General features: G+C 36.9%; 1 protein-coding gene across 1 annotated transcript in view; it reads right to left on the bottom strand.

The window, feature by feature from the left end:
• The window catches only part of LOC137093935 (ATP-binding cassette sub-family C member 4-like), a 53,963-nt gene extending 36,495 nt beyond the window's left edge, over window positions 1-17,468 (bottom strand). The window contains exons 1-6 of the mRNA XM_067458992.1: window positions 17,243-17,468; window positions 15,204-15,314; window positions 11,094-11,214; window positions 8,786-9,010; window positions 8,405-8,494; window positions 3,062-3,225 (exon numbers count right to left, since the gene is read on the bottom strand). Of these exons, the coding sequence (XP_067315093.1) occupies window positions 3,062-3,225; window positions 8,405-8,494; window positions 8,786-9,010; window positions 11,094-11,214; window positions 15,204-15,314; window positions 17,243-17,328 (797 nt within the window). The 5' untranslated portion in view covers window positions 17,329-17,468. The remainder of the gene's footprint in view (window positions 1-3,061; window positions 3,226-8,404; window positions 8,495-8,785; window positions 9,011-11,093; window positions 11,215-15,203; window positions 15,315-17,242) is intronic.
• Between the last annotated feature and the right edge of the window lie 928 nt (window positions 17,469-18,396).

The following is an 18,396-nucleotide window of genomic DNA, read 5'->3' as shown; positions in this document are numbered from 1 at the left end:
TGTAACAGTCACTCACACTAGTCACTGTTGCTAGTCACATACTTACTATTGGCTTCTCAAAAGCCATCTGTTATAATAGTGTCGCTCATTATAACCTATCACGCGTGTTTCTATTGAGTTAATTAATACAATGTCTAATAATCAGATGCGTTCAGATTAGCAGTTTTGTTCAGAGCGTGCTCTCACTCACTGAAATCTGCACTCAAAGCAGATATGAACGTGGAATGTACGCAGGATTTATTCAGCATAGAGAGATTATATTTACACCAAATTATTATTTATGCATATATGGTGCTATTGATGACGGCCAATTTAAGAAACAAAATCCCACAGAATAGAATCTTGCTTAAAAAAAGTGCATAGAGCTGCTTGATTTATTTGTTGATTTTCAAATATAAAACTTGTTTTATGTTTTCAGTGTGTGCATCTGTTCTTTTTGAACACCATCTCATTTGAACAAAACCGTGATAATATAGATAACCGTGATAATTTGGGTCACTATAACCGTGACGTGAAATTTCCATACCGTTTCATCCCTAAATGGCACCTATTATGCAAAATTCATTTTTATAAGTGTGAACATAAATGTGTGTTGGCAGTGCATGTACAAAACCACCCTATAATGATAAAAATCTCACAAAACATCTATTTTTTCTTAAACCCCAAAATTTTAATTTTCAAAATGGCATAATAAATGATCTGTTAGAAATTTGGATCTGAAACTTCACATGCACATTGTGGGGTCACCTGTGACTTATATTACATATTGTAAAAAGGGAAATAATAGAGCTCCGGTGGTCATGTGACCCATTCTGTTAACAATGCCATTTTGGCAGGCAAGAACAGTAGGTACCAGCATGAGTTTCGAGGCAACAGAGTTCAATGCGCACTTTAATTCAAACGACAGACGTGTACATCGAAAAATTTAATAGATTATACAGAACATATCTAGGGCTGTGATCGGCCAAACAATTGTTTTTTTTTTGTATGTAAATACTGTTTTACGTACTAATATTACGTAAATATTATGACACGAGCGAAGTACAACACTTTATTTACAAAATAAATAATTTTTTCGCAATTAAATGTTACCCTGCAGCCATGGAAACAACATTCATGCCGAACTAGGTCTTAATTTACGTCTCAAGAGTTGGGAAAATAAAAAAGAGATTCCATGTCCAGTAGAACAAAATGGAGTAAGCCTTTTGTTAAAGGTGCACTATTTCGTATTTTTGCAGTAAAATATGTAAAAACCACTAGGCTGGTGTTATATATTTTGTTCAGTTGAGTGAGTACCTGCATTATCCCAAATGTTTCCAACTATTTGTAAATTGTGGAGAACTGGGTGACCAGATCGCAAAACGCAAAGCTAAAAGGGGGGGGTGAAATGCTCTTTCATGCATACTGAGCTTTTTACACTGTTAAAGACTTGGATTCCCATCCTAAACATAGACAAAGTTTCAAAAACTAATGAATCCCTCCTGAAGGGTGAGCGCGCGCGTGACTAGAGCGAAAGAGGAAATGCACGCCCATAAACACTCTCTCAGGTGCAGATCCAGTCATCCGTGCAACACTTCTGTCGCATCGCGCTCCACTTTATTCCTATGGGTGGCATCAAGCGACTTCAACACTTCAGCACACCATTCCGGGAAGTAATACATCTATAATTCGTATATATCTAATACATGATAAAAAACATGTGAATAGATTAACGTCATGTTAGCGGTTAAAGGTGCCCTAGAATGATTTGAAACAATATGTTAAATTGTTCTCTGATATCTACATAGATGTATGCCGCTTATTTAAGGGCAAAATTTGTCCAGATAGTTTTACGGGTCCATTTACAACCCTATAAATTGTCCCTAGGATGTAATGCTCTGTTTTTGCCTTATTTGGAAGGGTCATGAAGATTAATGTTGATCTCTGTTCTGATTGGCTTATTTCAGCAGCTCACAGCTCACAGCAGTTCAGTAAAGCAGCTTGTGAGTCCTGACAGAACACAGAGCGACTTAATGACGCTAAGCAAAACATCTGAAATAGCAACCACACAAACAATCTTCTTTCCCAAACCAAAACCAGTGATGACTCGTCTTTTTTCATCAACGATATTCCATGTTTATATAACATTAGTCACAATGTAGGCTACGCAGTGACTGTGATGTACTCTTAATACAAGCATGCAAAAACATCATACTTCAGTTCTCAAAAATATAATTATATATTTTTACAAAATGAATAGCCTTGTCAAATGAGTTTTAAATCGTTTTAACTTATATGGTGGAAAAGGTGACGTTTGTTAGAAGGATCGAGTGAATGATCTAAGCAACGTATACGGTTGTATTTTGTAATATTACCCTTTGTCATTAGACACACTATTTAGTTTTGTATGGTACTTGGTGTTTCCTATTGTTACTGTAAGCATTTTGCGTTATCTAGACAATGCTGTCTTTCTAAGAAACTTTCAATTTAATCAGAAATTGTTTAAACAGTCAATAAGTGGATAAATCACTACTTACTGCTTGCAGGAATACAGTTGCCACTTTCTTCTGTTTAAGACACTGAGCGAAGCTTGCTTGAAATGGGCCGAACAAACCAAATCGAACAAATTAAATTGAATTAATTAAATTGTTGTGGTTTCCGATTATAATAAACATCAATCATGACTGCTGACGTTTGCCACTGTTGACATCGAAGTCATTGTTGACATCAATTAATATGGACTAGTTTTACGATCTTTTTATGAACTTTTTGAAGCGTCAAAATAGTAGTAGTCACGTAGCTGTCAATGAAGGGGCAGAAAGCTCTCAGATTTCATCAAAAAGATCTTCATTTGTGTTCCGAAGATGAACAAAAGTCTAATGGATTTGGAACAACATGAGGGTCAGTAAATAATGAAAATTTGTATAAAAAGAAAATTTTAATTTATAATTGAAATTACAGCTTTTCAAAATTTAAATGGCCAAGTTTTGTTTGCAGAGATTCTTATTAGATAATAAAGGCATTACATATAATAATAATAAATTAAAAAAAATCCCTATTAGCAGTAATCCTGAGATTGTACCTGTACTTGGAAAACAGTTTGCCAAACATGGTCTGAAGGGGCATAAGAAAGACCAAAACTGCCATGCCTGCAAGGCATGATGGGCCGATCTCTTGCCACAACAGACCAATCACAGCTGCGGCTTGAAGAGGCCCCACCCACAGATAGTGCAGAAAAACAGTCACCTGGGAATACAGATGTAAACAAAACAGCACACAATTATTTCATAATACATTTAACAAAATATATAATAATACAATTAATTAATAATATATATTATATAGTTCTTTTATAGTTCATATAGTTCTATAGTTATAGTTTATATAGTTCTAGTTCAAGTTCTTTTTTGGATACGTACCAAAGATTTTAAAATATACAAAGGCTGCATTTATTTGAACAAAAATACAATAAAAACTAAAATATTGTGAAATATTACCATTTAAGATAACCGTTTTGTATTTTTATACATTTTAACATGTAATGGCATGTGACGGCAAAGCTGAATTTTCATCTACAGTGAGGAAAATAAGTATTTGAAAACCCTGCTATTTTGCAAGTTCTCCCACTTAGAAATCATGGAGGGGTCTGAAATTGTCATCGCAGGTGCATGTCCACTGTGAGACACATAATCAAAAAAAAATCCTGAAATCACAATATAGGATTTTTTAAACTATTTATTTGCATGATACAGCTGCAAATAAGTATTTGCAAACCTGTCTATCAGCTAGAATTCTGACCCTCAAAGACGTGTTAGTCTGCCTTTAAAATGTCCACCTCCACTTCATTTATTATCCTAAATAAGATGCACCTGTTTGAGGTTGTTAGCTGCATTAAGACTCCTGTCCACCCCATACAATCAGTAAGAATCCAACTACTAACATGGCCATGACCAAAGAGCTGTCCAAAGACACTAGAGACAAAATTGTACACCTCCACAAAGCTGGAAAGGGCTACAGGGAAATTGCCAAGCAGCTTGGTGAAAAAAGGTCCACTGTTGGAGCAATCATTAGAAAATGGAAGAAGCGAAACATGACTGTCAATCTCCCTCGGACTGGAGCTCCATGCAAGATCTCAGCTCGTGAGGTCTCAATGATCCTAAGAAAGGTGAGAAATCAGCCCAGAACTACATGGGAGGAGCTGGTCAATGACCTGAAAAGAGCTGAGACCACCAAGACGTAATGGTTTGAAATCATGCATGGCACGGAAGATTCCCCTGCTTAAATCAGCACATGTCCAGGCCCATCTTAAGCTTGCCAGTGACCATTTGGATGATCCAGAGGGGTCATGGAAGAAAGTCATGTTGTCAGATGAGACCAAAATATAACTTTTTGGTCATAATTCCACTAAAGTGTTTGGAGGAAGAAGAATGACGAGTACCATCCCAAAACCATCCCTACTGTGAAGCATGGGGGGGATAGCATCATGCTTTGGGGTGTTTTTCTGCACATGGGACAGGGCGACTGCACTGTATAAAGGAGATGACCGGGGCCATGTATTGCGAGATTTCGGGGAACAACCTCCTTAACTCAGTTAGAGCATTGAAGATGGGTCAAGGCTTGGTCTTCCAACATGACAATGACCCGAAGCACACAGCCAGGATAACCAAGGAGTGGCTCTGTAAGAAGCATATCAAGGTTCTGGCGTGGCCTAGCCAGTCTCCAGACTTAAACCCAATAGAGAATCGTTTCTCAGCAACAGGCCAGAAACCTGACTGATCTAGAGAAGATCGGTGTGGGGTAATGGGCCAAAATCCCTCCTGCAGTGTGTGCAAACCTGGTGAAAAACTACAGGAAACATTTGACCTCTGTAATTGCAAACAAAGGCTACTTTACCAAATATTAACATTGATTTTCTCAGGTGGTCAAATACTTATTTGCAGATAAGAATACATTGTGATTTTTGGATCTTTTATTTATTTATTATGTCTCACACAGTGGACTTGCACCTACGGTGACAATTTCAGACCCCTCCATGATTTCTAAGTGGGAGAACTTGCAAAATAGCAGGGTGTTCAAATACTTATTTTCCTCACTGTATCTTAGTGGTTTCATTTAAAGGGGTGATGAATTGAGAAATCAACTCTCTCTTGAGCATTTTTATATATAAAAGTTAATCGTGATAAAAGAATAACCTATAAGTTTCATAGCTGAAAACTTTATTGTTAGTCAAAGAAAATCTTTGGTATTTATCTAAGTTCTAGAACAACATATGCTCCTATCCAGGTGTTGTCTTTTTCAGGGAAGACCTTGGATTTTCCAACATGGCAATGCCAGACCACATACTGCATCAATTACAACATCATGGCTGCGTAGAAGAAAGCATTTGACACATCATAAAGAGGAAGATGTAACAAAGAAGACTTAAGACACTTCAGCAACTAGAAGAATGTATTAGACAAGAATGGGACAATTATTCCCAAACTTGAGCAACTCATCTCCACAGTCCCCAGAAGTTTGCAGACTGTTATAAAAAGAAGAGGGGATGCCACACAGTGGTAAACATGGCTTAGTGCTTTGAAATTACTATTATTATATGTAAAAAAAAAAAAAAGGGGGTTTTTTGCCAACTTTTTTTAAAATGTGTTGATGTCATCTATGTTGTGTTCTGAATAAAATATTGAAATTTGAAACTGTGTGTTCTGTTTTTAATTCGCAATTTATAGTGACCAAATTTTTTGGAATCGGGTTTGTGCTTCCACCACAGGAGCTTGAACTTCAAAGTTCTAATTTTGGGAAACATGGCCTTAACTAAAACAGAACTTCCTGTAATTCTTCATAGACCCCTCTGATGTCTGCGAGTAAATACAGGAGAAATGCCTCAAAGGACAGATTTAAAACAATGACATTCCTACTTAGATTAGACAGAATACCGGCTCAGCTAGAATGAATATTGTTTCAAATTATGTTGTGCAGTTTATAGAGCTGCATTAGATCTGTAAAGAAATGTTGCATGCCACACAGCCAACACTTAACTGTCCATCATATGATGTTTAGTGACACAAACTCATCTGAGGGGAAACTCCAGTTAATAAGTGAGTTGTGTGTCAGAAACCACGAGAGTTTAAAACTTTTAAACTAATAATTTTAATTTCTTAATTATCTGGAGTCTGACAGAAAATCCACAAAAGGTTAAGACAAACTATATAAACTATATATACTATTTTATATATAAAAGTTCACCGTGATAAAAGAATAACCTATACGTTTCATAAGTGAAAACTTTACTGTTAGTCAAAGAAAATCTTTGGTATTTATCCAAGTTCTAGAACAACATATGCTCCTATCCAGGTGTTGTTTCTTTCAGGGAAGACCTTGCATTTTCGAACATGGCAATGCCAGACCACATACTGCATCAATTACAACATCATGGCTGCGTAGAAGAAAGATCCGGGTACTGAAATAGCCAGCCTGCAGTCCAGATCTTTCACCCATAGAAAACATTTGACACATCATAAAGAGGAAGATGCGACAAAGAAGACTTAAGACACTTCAGCAACTAGAAGAATGTATTAGACAAGAATGGGACAACATTCCTATTCCTAAACTTGAGCAACTCATCTCCTCAGTCCCGAGAAGTTTGCAGACTGTCATAAAAAGAAGAGGGGATGCCACACATTGGTGAACATGGCTTAGTGCTTTCAAATTATTATTATTAGGGCCGTCCTCGACTAAGGATTTAGACATTCGAATCAGAATTGTCGAATCTCTCTATGGTCGACCGATAGTTGAATCATCTGTGTGTGTGAATGGGTTGGGAAAGGCACGACACTTGTCAGCAGAAGGGTAAAACTATTTTTATTTTCGTTTACACACTGCACACAGCAACAACTTTAAATAAAGCGACCAAAACTGCCTGCCAACTGACAGACGAACTGACAATGGCTTTCATATTTACGTTTAAATAGCCTAAAGGTAATGTGGTGGATAAACATTCATAAACCGTTTTCTCATAACATGTTAAAGCCGCGATCGAAATACAGAACATCACACAAATATATTAAAGAACATTTTGAAAAATAAACCTAAAAAAAATACCTCCCAAGAGAGGAAAAGAACACTTTGAGTGCGATTACATGCACGCTCTTAAGCCGATTGTGCATAAAGGGGGTGAAGGACGCGAAGCTCAGCCCCGGGCCTCAGGATCTCACTCAGACCGCCACCTAAAGCGCACATTATATACACGCGAGCTCAAAAACGCGAATTGACTGACAGAAGAGCTGCGCGATGAATGTATCTTGTAGCACAGGGTTAAATCAGTATGTTCATTGACGATTTGAGGGAAATATAATAAAAATTTAATATAAAACCTTGAAAAAGCGCTCTGTGGTGCGGCAGGATTTTAAACAACTTCCTGAGTGGCCGCGGACAGGCGCTGAATTCTGCCACCGGTGTGTGTACACTCATTGAACGTGTTCTAATTTTAAAGGCGCGGTGCGAAGCTCAGCGCCCTTAAAGGGATCGCTCACCGGATGCTCAGCGCCACGACACAGCTTTAAAATATTGAGCACCCCCATTTGGCCAAAATTGTGTGATCCTCGTTTCAAAACACCCGCGAAGATTCAACCGTGAGATCGGTGGTCGAATCAGGCTCTGCATATCGATGCATCGTATCTTCGACTATTCGGGGTCACCTCTAATAATCATATGTAAAAAAAAGTTTTTTTTGCCAACTTTTTTTGAGATGTGTTGATGTCATCTATGTTGTGTTCTGAATAAAAAATTGAAATTTGAAACTGTGTGTTCTGTTTTTATTCACAATTTATGTGTCTCAACTTTTTTGGAATCGGGTTTGTACCTCCACCACAGATTGAACTTCAAAGTTCTAATTTTGGGAAACATGGCCTTAACTAAAACAGAACTTCCTGTAATTCTTCATAGACCCCTCTGATGTCTTCGAGTAAATACACGAGAAATGCCTTAAAGGACAGATTTAAAACAATGACATTCCTACTTAGATTAGACAGAATACCGTGTTATTAGTGACACAAATTCACACAGAAACCAAGAGAGTTTAAAACTGTTTAACTAATCATTTTCATTTCTTAATGATCTGGAGTCTGACAGTAAATGCACAAAAGGTTGAGACAAACTATTTGCAAACTCTCCTAGTCCTCTGAACACCGGCCAAACTGTTACCCGGTAACACAGGCCCTTTACAGTAAATCACTTCTGCTGCCTTGGGCCGTTTTAACTGGCAATTGAACTACACAAAACAATTCCCTGACCAAAGAAGTGCAGCGTCCAATTCTTAAAATAAAATATAAAAAAAACAACACTGAAAAAGACCTGCTTTGAAAACAGGAAATGGACAACCTGTGACCATAACACTTAAAAGGAAGACAAAGAAGTTATGGAAATTTCCTACCTCATCAAACTTGTTGACGTCATTCGACAAAAGGTTAACAATCTGCCCTGTGGTGGTCTGGCCCATAGCTGTGGCACTAAGGCACAATGCCTACAAGAAGAAACAATTCCAGAGGTTTGGGGGAGAAATTGTGATAAGGAATAACCCTCAGCAAAAATGCAATACATTTTAAAAAATAATTCCCATCGACATTTTTTATAGATGTGGTACACTTGCAAAATACATTTTGACCCATCTTTGAAGAACCTCAGAATCCAGATATGGTATGCAAATATGGTAAGGATTTTATAATTTTTATAAAATCACTTCCAATTTATACTAACACTGTAACTTGGCCCCACCTCAACACTCATTTCATTTAAAAAAAGAAGAAAATCTTACCTTCCTGTAGATCATATGACACATTGCAATGCGGATTTTCATTCCAGCTCTTTGGACATGGTAAAAGTAGAGGTGGTGGAGTAATGCCAGACCCAGAGTAGAGAGAGAGACGCCTGCTGCATATCCATAAGCTTCGTACAAAGCTGCCATGTTATTGGGGTCATAGCTCTCAAAATACTGAATGAGTTTTCCCAAAAACACTGGTTGGATCACCTTAATCACCTCCTACAATGGGGAAATGGAGACATCAGATAATAACACCGTAAAATAATTGATATTTTGTCCTGTTATACATGCATATCTGTATATATTTCCACCATGTTTTGATTTTTTTATATATATATTGTGTGAAATCTTAAAATTAATGGAATATATATATATATATACATACATTAGGGGTGTTTAAATTAATTAATTTCTTCGATGCATCGTGATGCAGATGTGGACGATTCGGTTCAGTAATATACCTTAACCGGTTATAATGTATTTTCTGACATCATTTGTCACGCACATGTATTGTCACGGCAGCATACAATGGCAGAGGGAGGCAAGACGTGAGTGAGAGTAATTAAAAATGCCCCAACTACTTTAAAAGTCGACATCTGGTGCTTGGCACATTTCGGCTTATATGAACAACCTGCATGACCTGGAGTACACATGCTGTGTGTAAATCAAAGCAAAGCTATGATTTATCAAAAAATGTATTTACACTTGGGCACATAAATGCATCTCAGCAAAAGATATAAAAGATATAAAATAGAACCGAATGATGACAAAATAATCGTAATCGAACCGAACCGGAGACCAGTGTAGGTTCACACCCCTGATATATATATAGGGGTTCTGTCAACATGGCATTTGCTCCCTATTAAACATTGCAATTGAAAATTTTGCTAATTATTTACAAAGCACTAAATGGTTTAGTCCCTCAGTACATGGACATGCTCTTATGTCCATCAAATCTATTGCCATTCTGCATATACTGTAAATTAAATTGTATTAATGGATTCTGTGTTTTCTGCATTGTGGAAATCATATGGTTCAGCATATACATATTATATATAATAAAAAATCACCTAAAGGATTATTAGGAATGCCATACTAATACTGTGTTTGAGTTTTTTTTTACTCTCATAGTGGATCTCATAGAAATATACCCCATTGACATGCATTTTACAAGCAACGGTTGGAGTTAATCTTAATTTGTGTTCTACTGAAGAAATTAACACACATCTTGGATGCCCTGTGGGTAAGCAGATAAACATTCAATTTTCATTTTTGGGTGAACCATCCCTTTAAGTAAGGTTAAATAAAAATGTATGATACCATGTATGGTAAAAATGTATGATGTCATAATTCACATCACCAAATTTAACATAAAAAACAAATACTACCAAGTAAAAAAGTCAAAGAATACGTTATAAGAAATGATAAAAAAGAACAAAGATTCTAATTACAAGCATTAGGGGAAAAAAAACTACACTAGAATGTTCACTTAAGACAGCCTAAATGTCTTTATCTAGCTAATGTTTACTCGCAAAGATGGGCATTTTGACTGCTTACATTCCCCAAAAGGCACCAAAAAGAACTCAATTCACTATTCTCACGCTCACACATATACCAAAAGGAGTTCTCTTTTTCTGCATTTTATCTGCATCAAAATGAAACTTTCGTAATGGTGCAGCACGGCATTGTAACTGTGACGTTGTGACGTTATTCCAAGATCTCTAAGAGTTAAAACATTTCTACCGGTTAATCATGTCTACCAGTAAAATGTCCAACCTTTATGGGGCCCTATATGTACTTACTAGAGAAAGTGAAACTGTGTATACAATTCAAACCTCATAATTCTGTAAAATGCAAAAGAAGATACTTTGCATATTATCCAGGCTTCCCTTTTCCATCAGCCAATTTGGTGAACAATAGCAGCCAGGAGTTAGTTATAGGGACAATACGCTAAATAGTTAATTTTTTTCCATTTTTGGGTGAACAGTCTTCAGACACACCTTCCAATTGGTCCCAAGACCTCTAGAACAGTGGATATCTGACCAGTCTTTTTCTCTGATCTTGTGGATGTGCTTCAACTCAGTCTTCTATAAACACTCTTAAAACTAACTCCTCTGTGATGCACTTCAGGTGACTCACATCAGTAAATCGTTAACAAAATTTATAAGATGTGTGGTGTCATTTGACAGCCAGTGGATTTGGTTTAAAAATTAAAACATATGTGTGAATGTATAGTGAATGAATACCAGACGAGTAGTTAACAAGAAGGGAGCTTTATGCAAAGTCCAAGATCAGAACGTACCTCTATAATAGTGAAGCCTCCCAGCACTGTATAAGATCTCCAGTAGCACCTGATAATGGCTTTGGTAAGTTTGGGTGTCCTGAGTTCTTTGGTTGCCTTCTCCACTTCTTGGTCCCAGTAGCTATGAGTTTTGGAAAAAGAAGAGTAAGGCTAAATTAAGAATGCTGATACAGAGGTAAAGTGAGGATATCATAAAAATTCTCCTTTATTACTTACATTGTGTCATCTCACTCACATACAACATAACGGTATAATTACTTCAACGTACATACTTGATCACCTTTTGTCCACAAAATTATTTCACTATGAAGACATCTGTGGCATTAAAAACCTTGACTCTTTTTTACAGAGCTTAACAGAAACAAAGATTTGGACCAAACAAGGCCCAGTCCTCGACCACAGGGACCACCTGGTAAGCAGGTAACATGAGTGTATGTTGTACATGCCATGTAGGCAACATGATATATGAACTTAGAGCATAAAGGCGATATGAAAAACAATAAGGAAATCAGGAAAAACTACTAAAGAGCTCCTTCAAAATAGCTGCTGAGACTCTTCAGTTGATGTTTTCCAGCAGCAACGTCCGGCAATAAATTCTACATCTGCAACAGTTTACTTTAAGGCAGAACATTTGTGTTTACGCCTCGGCCCCATCGCTCTCCATGCTGCTGATTGCAAAAAAAACCTTCACCAATTAGTGTCATAGCCCAGAGCTCTGTGCTAAACGAACCAGCAATGATCCATTTTAAAGTGCATGATTAGAGGCCAGAGAAATGCTGTGTTCGGACATGCTTTTTAATGAACGACGGGATTGTTTTCGTCGCCATTCATTTCCATGCTTTCATTCCTGGAAAATATGATTATATGAGAACTTTGTAGGAGACTGCTGATAATCAGTGGTTTTATCATCTGTACAAAGGGTCAGCAAATAATTCATCTGTTTATCTGTTCTTTGGTAATAAAACCTGAAGGTGAAGAAAAAAACCTCACTAACATGATAAACTAATCATACGGTGCAAGCAGTTTATGTTACAGTGCATGTTATTTGCTGTGTGAACAAATAACCATGAAGTCTTGGATTACACAGTAACAAATATCCATGAATACATTACCAAAGCAACATTTTACTCAACCCAACATTTGTAATGTGAAATGTCTGAATTAAATAGGATATTCATTGAGCCATAAACATGATAAGATAAAACTTGACACTGGATAAGTAATAGGCAATTTAATTTTCTGGATGGTGAAAAAGGGTCATTTGTTACAAGAGCATAGGCAAACCAGTCATGGGTTTGACTCCCAAGAAGGGATGGGACAATACCTGGTATCAAGATAAGCCACGATAATATAATATAATACTGACAGTTAGTATTAACGGAAACTGTGCAGGAGTCTGGCACAGGCTAACAAAACTGTTGAATAAAGTTGTTATTTTTGTTTGTTTTCACACAAAAAGTATTTTGGTTGCTTCATAAAATTAAGGTTGAACCACTGGAGTCATATGGACGAGTTTAACGATGTCTTTACTACCTTTCTGGGCCTTGAAAGTGTTAAATAGCGGTCTATGGAGGGTTCAGAGATAGGGATGCACCAATATCCGTCTGATCCACCATTATTTATAGATGAATATTTAAGTAATTAAAATCAAGTTCACGTCAATGCATGCATCCCTCTGTTGTGGCTCAGTCACCCCATTCAGCTTCTAAACTGTGTGTCACGTTTGGTTACGATAGTCAACACAATAAAACTCTGTCCAAGATGGTTTATTGTTTCTGTTATTATGCTTGATCTGTAGATAATGTTCTATGGTTTCTCATAAAATGACTTCATCTTGTTGACATTTATTGCTGTAAATCAAGTTACTTTCTATCGGGTGCCTGTTAGATCACAACACTGGACTAGAGATCGTTTTGTTCTTCACACACAGTAACTGAAATGTAAACTGTTACAAGAAACAGTTCAATAAAATATTACATAGCTTCACTATGCGTTGATATATCTTCCCTTAATGTTTTGAACTTTTCAATGCAGATAGAGCGCTGTGCTCTGTGACTCTGTGTTGATTTAAGTGCACCATCCTTCGCACGGGATGCGCATATACGCTTTGTGCCGCTCCGTAGTATAATACTTTTGCGCTATGAAAGATTATTAATAGCCTTTCTTGAGCCCTGTCAGAGAATTATTGCGGCCGCTTTCAAACCAATCCCTTCCCCAAGTGAACTGATAGGGGACAGGGGAGCAGAAGTTCATTAAATATGCAAATCTTATCCAATCCTAGCTGTGGGCGTTTACTTCTAAGTCTCCAGTGCGGCACGCCCACCAAAACCCAGCATTCAGGAGAGAGCCTCAAAACAATTGTAGAAAATAGCCTATTACTCATTAGTTATGATGTTTCTGAATGTAAAAACCATGCGAACATCATAAGTTGACCTGAAGTTGAAAACATTTTTATCCCCTTCCCCGCCGACCCCGTGGGTCCAATATCGTGTCATAATAATTTTTTTAAAATCTATAACTCGAGCAGCACAAAACTAGAGATATATGGTATCTTTTGAAAGATTAGAACCTCAGCTTTCTTAATAACCCAATAAATTCTGCATTTGTGTTACAAGAAAATAATAGTCTGAATTCGAAACTATCATTCGTTGTGAAGCTAATAAGCTCAAACGCTATGTCAGCTCGTTCCTTGGGTTGTTTGCTTCAAAATTTGACTATTTTCACATGTCTGTGAGCAAGTATGGCCAAACGACCTTGTAATATGTCACCAATGTCCAGATCAAAACATGTGATGTAGACAAATACTCGTTATCCTATGTCTATGTTAGCCGCTATTTTTGATGACGTCATCACGTATCGCGTCATGTTTCTAGACCAATCAGAGCCCAAGATCTCCCTTTACAAAGTTGAAGAGGACTTCTTTTAGATTTCCCAGTGGCAGGCTTATGTCAATGCAGATGAGTAGGAGTAATTAGATAGATTGGACAGATAAATCTCAACTTTTTTTTTTGGAAGGAGATAAAGAAAATTATTTTTCCCCTGTTTAGTGCCAACTAGTAAAATCAAAAGAAACTTTCTGAAAGGATGTAGTCCAAACAGATAAAAAATATATATTTTTTTTTAAATAAATACATTTAAAAAAAAAATCATAATATTTATTTTTTATATATGTTTATCATAAAATTGTGAATAGATACAATAGAATATATGCAATATTTCACCTCTGTGTTAAAATTTTGAGTGATTTCTGTCAAATCAGACCATTTTTTTAAAATCAATTTACTCCAATGTATGTGAGTAGGACGCCCTTTTAAATTCAGATATGCAAAAAACGCAAAATGTGCTGCAGAGCTGAAGCAGTTTTATGGAGGGGCTTCATAAAGACAAGAACTAATCAGAGCATTACTGGGAATAGAGGTGCTACAACAAATGTAAAAAATAAGGTGTTTTTTGAACATTCAAGCATGAAAACATATTGCAGTAGACCCCCAACAACACACACAGACACCCACACACACACTTCCAAAAAAAGAAAACCTAAATACTACATTTTGACGTGTAACAACTTGTTCCACACTTTTTGTGCAACAAACATGACTGATGATCAAATCATATGGCTACAGAATAGGTGTTTGCTTTTCAAAGTAATCTGACTTCTGACATTTTTATTTTCGCCTGGCCAATTATCCAAGGCAACTTTTTGCCTACAGTGACCTTCCGCAGCAATCTGTTTCAAGGCACAGTTGTGGTATCCCTTGTGGATTTTGAGAATACGGTTTCCTAGGTTACCAGGCCAGATCTTAATCCACTAAGCGACACCACCAGGACCAACTGCCTCAGGTCCCATGTGCCCATCCACAGCTCCTTCTAGGAATACTAAACCAGCCTAAAATTCATCCTTTCATTTCAATTAGCATATATCATTAATGTGTGAATGACTTTCATAAAAAGACAACATTGCATAATGCACAAACGGTGGGAGCATCACCTTCCCAACACCTAATGGAAAACCGCACCAGCCTCTGTTCTCATATTACACCAGAAGTCTTCTGAGGGTTTGTTTGAGAACAGCCTGTTGTTTAATCGGTTTATTCCCAGCGGCTCACTCACCTCTGCAGTTTCTCTCCAAGTCTCTTGGACCCGTCCTCAGGAAGCACTTTAAACATGTCATCTTCTTCAAGTCTTCTCTTAGATCCGATACGGAAAAGAGGGTTCAGCCAGCTGATGTCAATTTGGAGAAGAGAAAAAAAGGATTTAGTCAACAGAACGTTTTAAAGGTGTGTGGCAAAGGATACTGAATTATTGATGAGTGATGACAATGGCTTAACGTGTACAGACCACATGTTTCATGACAGTGAAAGCAGTAATTAAACAAAAACAACATACATGGGCAATCTCTTTAAAATGACAATAGCAGATGCTCTCCTCTATCAGCTCTGCAAAAAGTGTTCCTGAGAGTCAAGGGTTTGAAAACAAAACCTAAAAACTACTCTGACTGACATTACAGCCAAACGGCTGGATCTGCACATGGGTCTATGACATGACGCATATGGTGTAAACGTAGGTGGTGTAACTGTTCAGACTGCAAAATAAAAAAGAAAAAAAAGAAAGTAGTTTGACAAATTTTTATGTTATTATTTATTTTATTTTATTTTTTAAAGCAGTTAAGAAATTTTGCTTTAAAATAGACTTGGTCAGCATTACTGGGAACACCCACAAATACGTCATATATCCCTACATGCTGTGGGGGAAACAAGCCATTCGAATGAATGTGCGTAGACCTTGTTAGATGCTTTATTAAGTTTTGAAATAATCTAACCTGTATCATTGATGCCAAACAGCTCATCATATAACTTGATTTTAGGCTTTTGACCAATGTTTATTAAACGTGGCACTGTGGTAAATTAACGTTTGACATTATTCAGCACATTTCATGTTTATTCTAGCCCAAACAGATACATAAATAAATGCCATTTGCACTGCACATGGTATTCAGAAAAAAACATTTCATAGCACAAGACAAGTTTTATGATCATGTTAAATGCATGCAGGCTAATACTCTAAATCCATTCATTTCTGAAACACTGAATAAACATTTTCATCGAAACTGGGTGGTTTATGAAGTAGGCAAGAAATATTTGTGGAAGCAGGATGCATTTTGAGGAGAAAATGACACCTTTGGCCATTACGTTGGGTTGTTTTTCCAGTCACAGATACTGTACGGAGAATCCCACCCAATAGCCATGTGGATTATGACGGGGCCAGGGGCAAGGGGCAAGGGGCAAGGGGCAAGGGGCAAGGGGCAAGGGGCCAATTATCGGCAAAGATAAAAATTCTAAATTTGCTGGTCACTGTTGAAATGTGCGCAGTGTTTTGTTGCTAAGTTAAATGATTCAGCATTTTTAACGAATCGTTTGAATGAGTGATTCGCTTATTAAAACGGCTACTTGGGCATTTTTGGTAGTCAGGGACCCTGGGTACTGGCCCCATAAGCCTGGCAAGTACTCCATGCCTGCCAATACAGCCAAGTTTTTCTATGCATCTTCTTTTGTCAAGCGGCATAAGTTAATCAAAAAAAGGCTATGAGTAAACACCATTCATTTCCAGTGTGGTTTTCCTCCTACACCACGCTCCCAGCTATGATACAACACCGGCCAAGTCTATATTCATTCTGAAGAAAACTATTTCTATTTTTATCTAACATCTAATATGGTAAAAATAAATATAAACTAAAATAGACAACAACAACAAAAATACACTCAAAAAATAATATATATGCAAGTGTGTTTAGGTGTGATAAAAAAAATAATATTAACTGTGTACACTCATGTTCTTAAAGTGCAAGAACAGTATTTACCATTTTAATTTTTTTGTTTTTGTAGAATGTAATTATAAACGGGTATCAGAAATCCTTTGAACCATATTCTTAAGAAGGAAAATAAGTGGGTGCTGAGCAGTAGCCTACCAGCTTTTAATAAGGATGAACTAAAAATGTCTTTAATTTTAGACAACATTGTACACATAAGGAAACAAAAACCACAAAGCTTAAACTCTTTAGTTAAGGCTTTTAATTTCACGGGAGAAACATAAAATAGCCTATACACTCATCTGTCCCCATCTTTATCCTAACTAGATTATTAAAAGCTTACCAGAAAAATATCTGTGAGAAGAGATTAGCTGTCGCGGACGGGTTGCTTTTCGCATCTTTGTTTATTGGCTCCATATCGATCGCCATCCTCCCTGCAGTTCAGCCGGACTCTGGTTCCCTACGCATAACCTGCGACCAGTGCGAGACATCCACCATACAAACTCTTGTATAACTTTCTAACACGCACATGTCGATGTCGGTAACTACAGGAGGAGGTAAACCCTTCATTTCCTACTGTGAACGCAAAAGCCCCGCCTCTACGGCAAGCCGTTTTAGCCTTCAATGTTCCCAGCATTTGTAATTTTTTAACAGTAAGAATTAAATTAGAGACTATTACTAAATGTAATGGTTATAATAACATTTTAATTGTCGAGCTCTCTAACTGGAATTGTTACTAAGGGAATGTTTATGACACCATAACCTATATGTTTTGGCCTTTCATTTACCTGAAAATGCAAGGTTTTGAAAACGGGTTTCAGAATGCAAAGTTTTTCGAAAATTATATAGCCTGTCATGCACATTCACAGGGGTTTTCTTGACAAAGCAACATTTACCTCTTTTGGGATATTCTAAAGCGCTTAATGCACTCAAAAAATAATTCAGCATCTTAGTAAATATCACTTAATTTAATAAAATCTCTGAATATCATTTACTTGATTGTTTAAGTTTAACATAATAATTGATTAAAAATCCAACACTTATTTTTGTCTATAAATGTACAGTTATAGGCTATTTAAGAATGTATTTGACTAACCATAGGACCATAATAACCATATATTCTGGAATGAGAATAAAGTGGATCTTATTCAAGAATAACAACAACAAAAAATCACACTTAAGAAATGTTGCCGTGTTCCAGGCAACCCAAAAGATGTAAGTTACCCAGTAATGAGCTCTGACATCCCGCAAAATAACAATGGCAGCCCCTATGGATGTGGTGTTTATGAATTTCAGCTTAAGTTATGTAAAAGTCAGTATATAAAAGGTATAACTGTTAACAGCTTCTCCTGCTTTATGAGCCATTTTTCTTTTCTGTTTCCCTCAAACAAGAAGGAGTAAGCCCCGTAACTAAATTTTTGTAAATGAGGATCAGCCCCATACCTTCTGCCATGCTTGTAGCATACGTTACCACAATTCGTGACTTACGCAGCCTCA

The sequence above is a fragment of the Pseudorasbora parva genome, chromosome 12, assembly GCF_024679245.1.
Source record: "Pseudorasbora parva isolate DD20220531a chromosome 12, ASM2467924v1, whole genome shotgun sequence".
NCBI lineage: Eukaryota > Metazoa > Chordata > Actinopteri > Cypriniformes > Gobionidae > Pseudorasbora > Pseudorasbora parva.
Note: the sequence above shows the minus strand (reverse complement) of the source record. Positions and strands in the feature narration are given on the sequence as shown.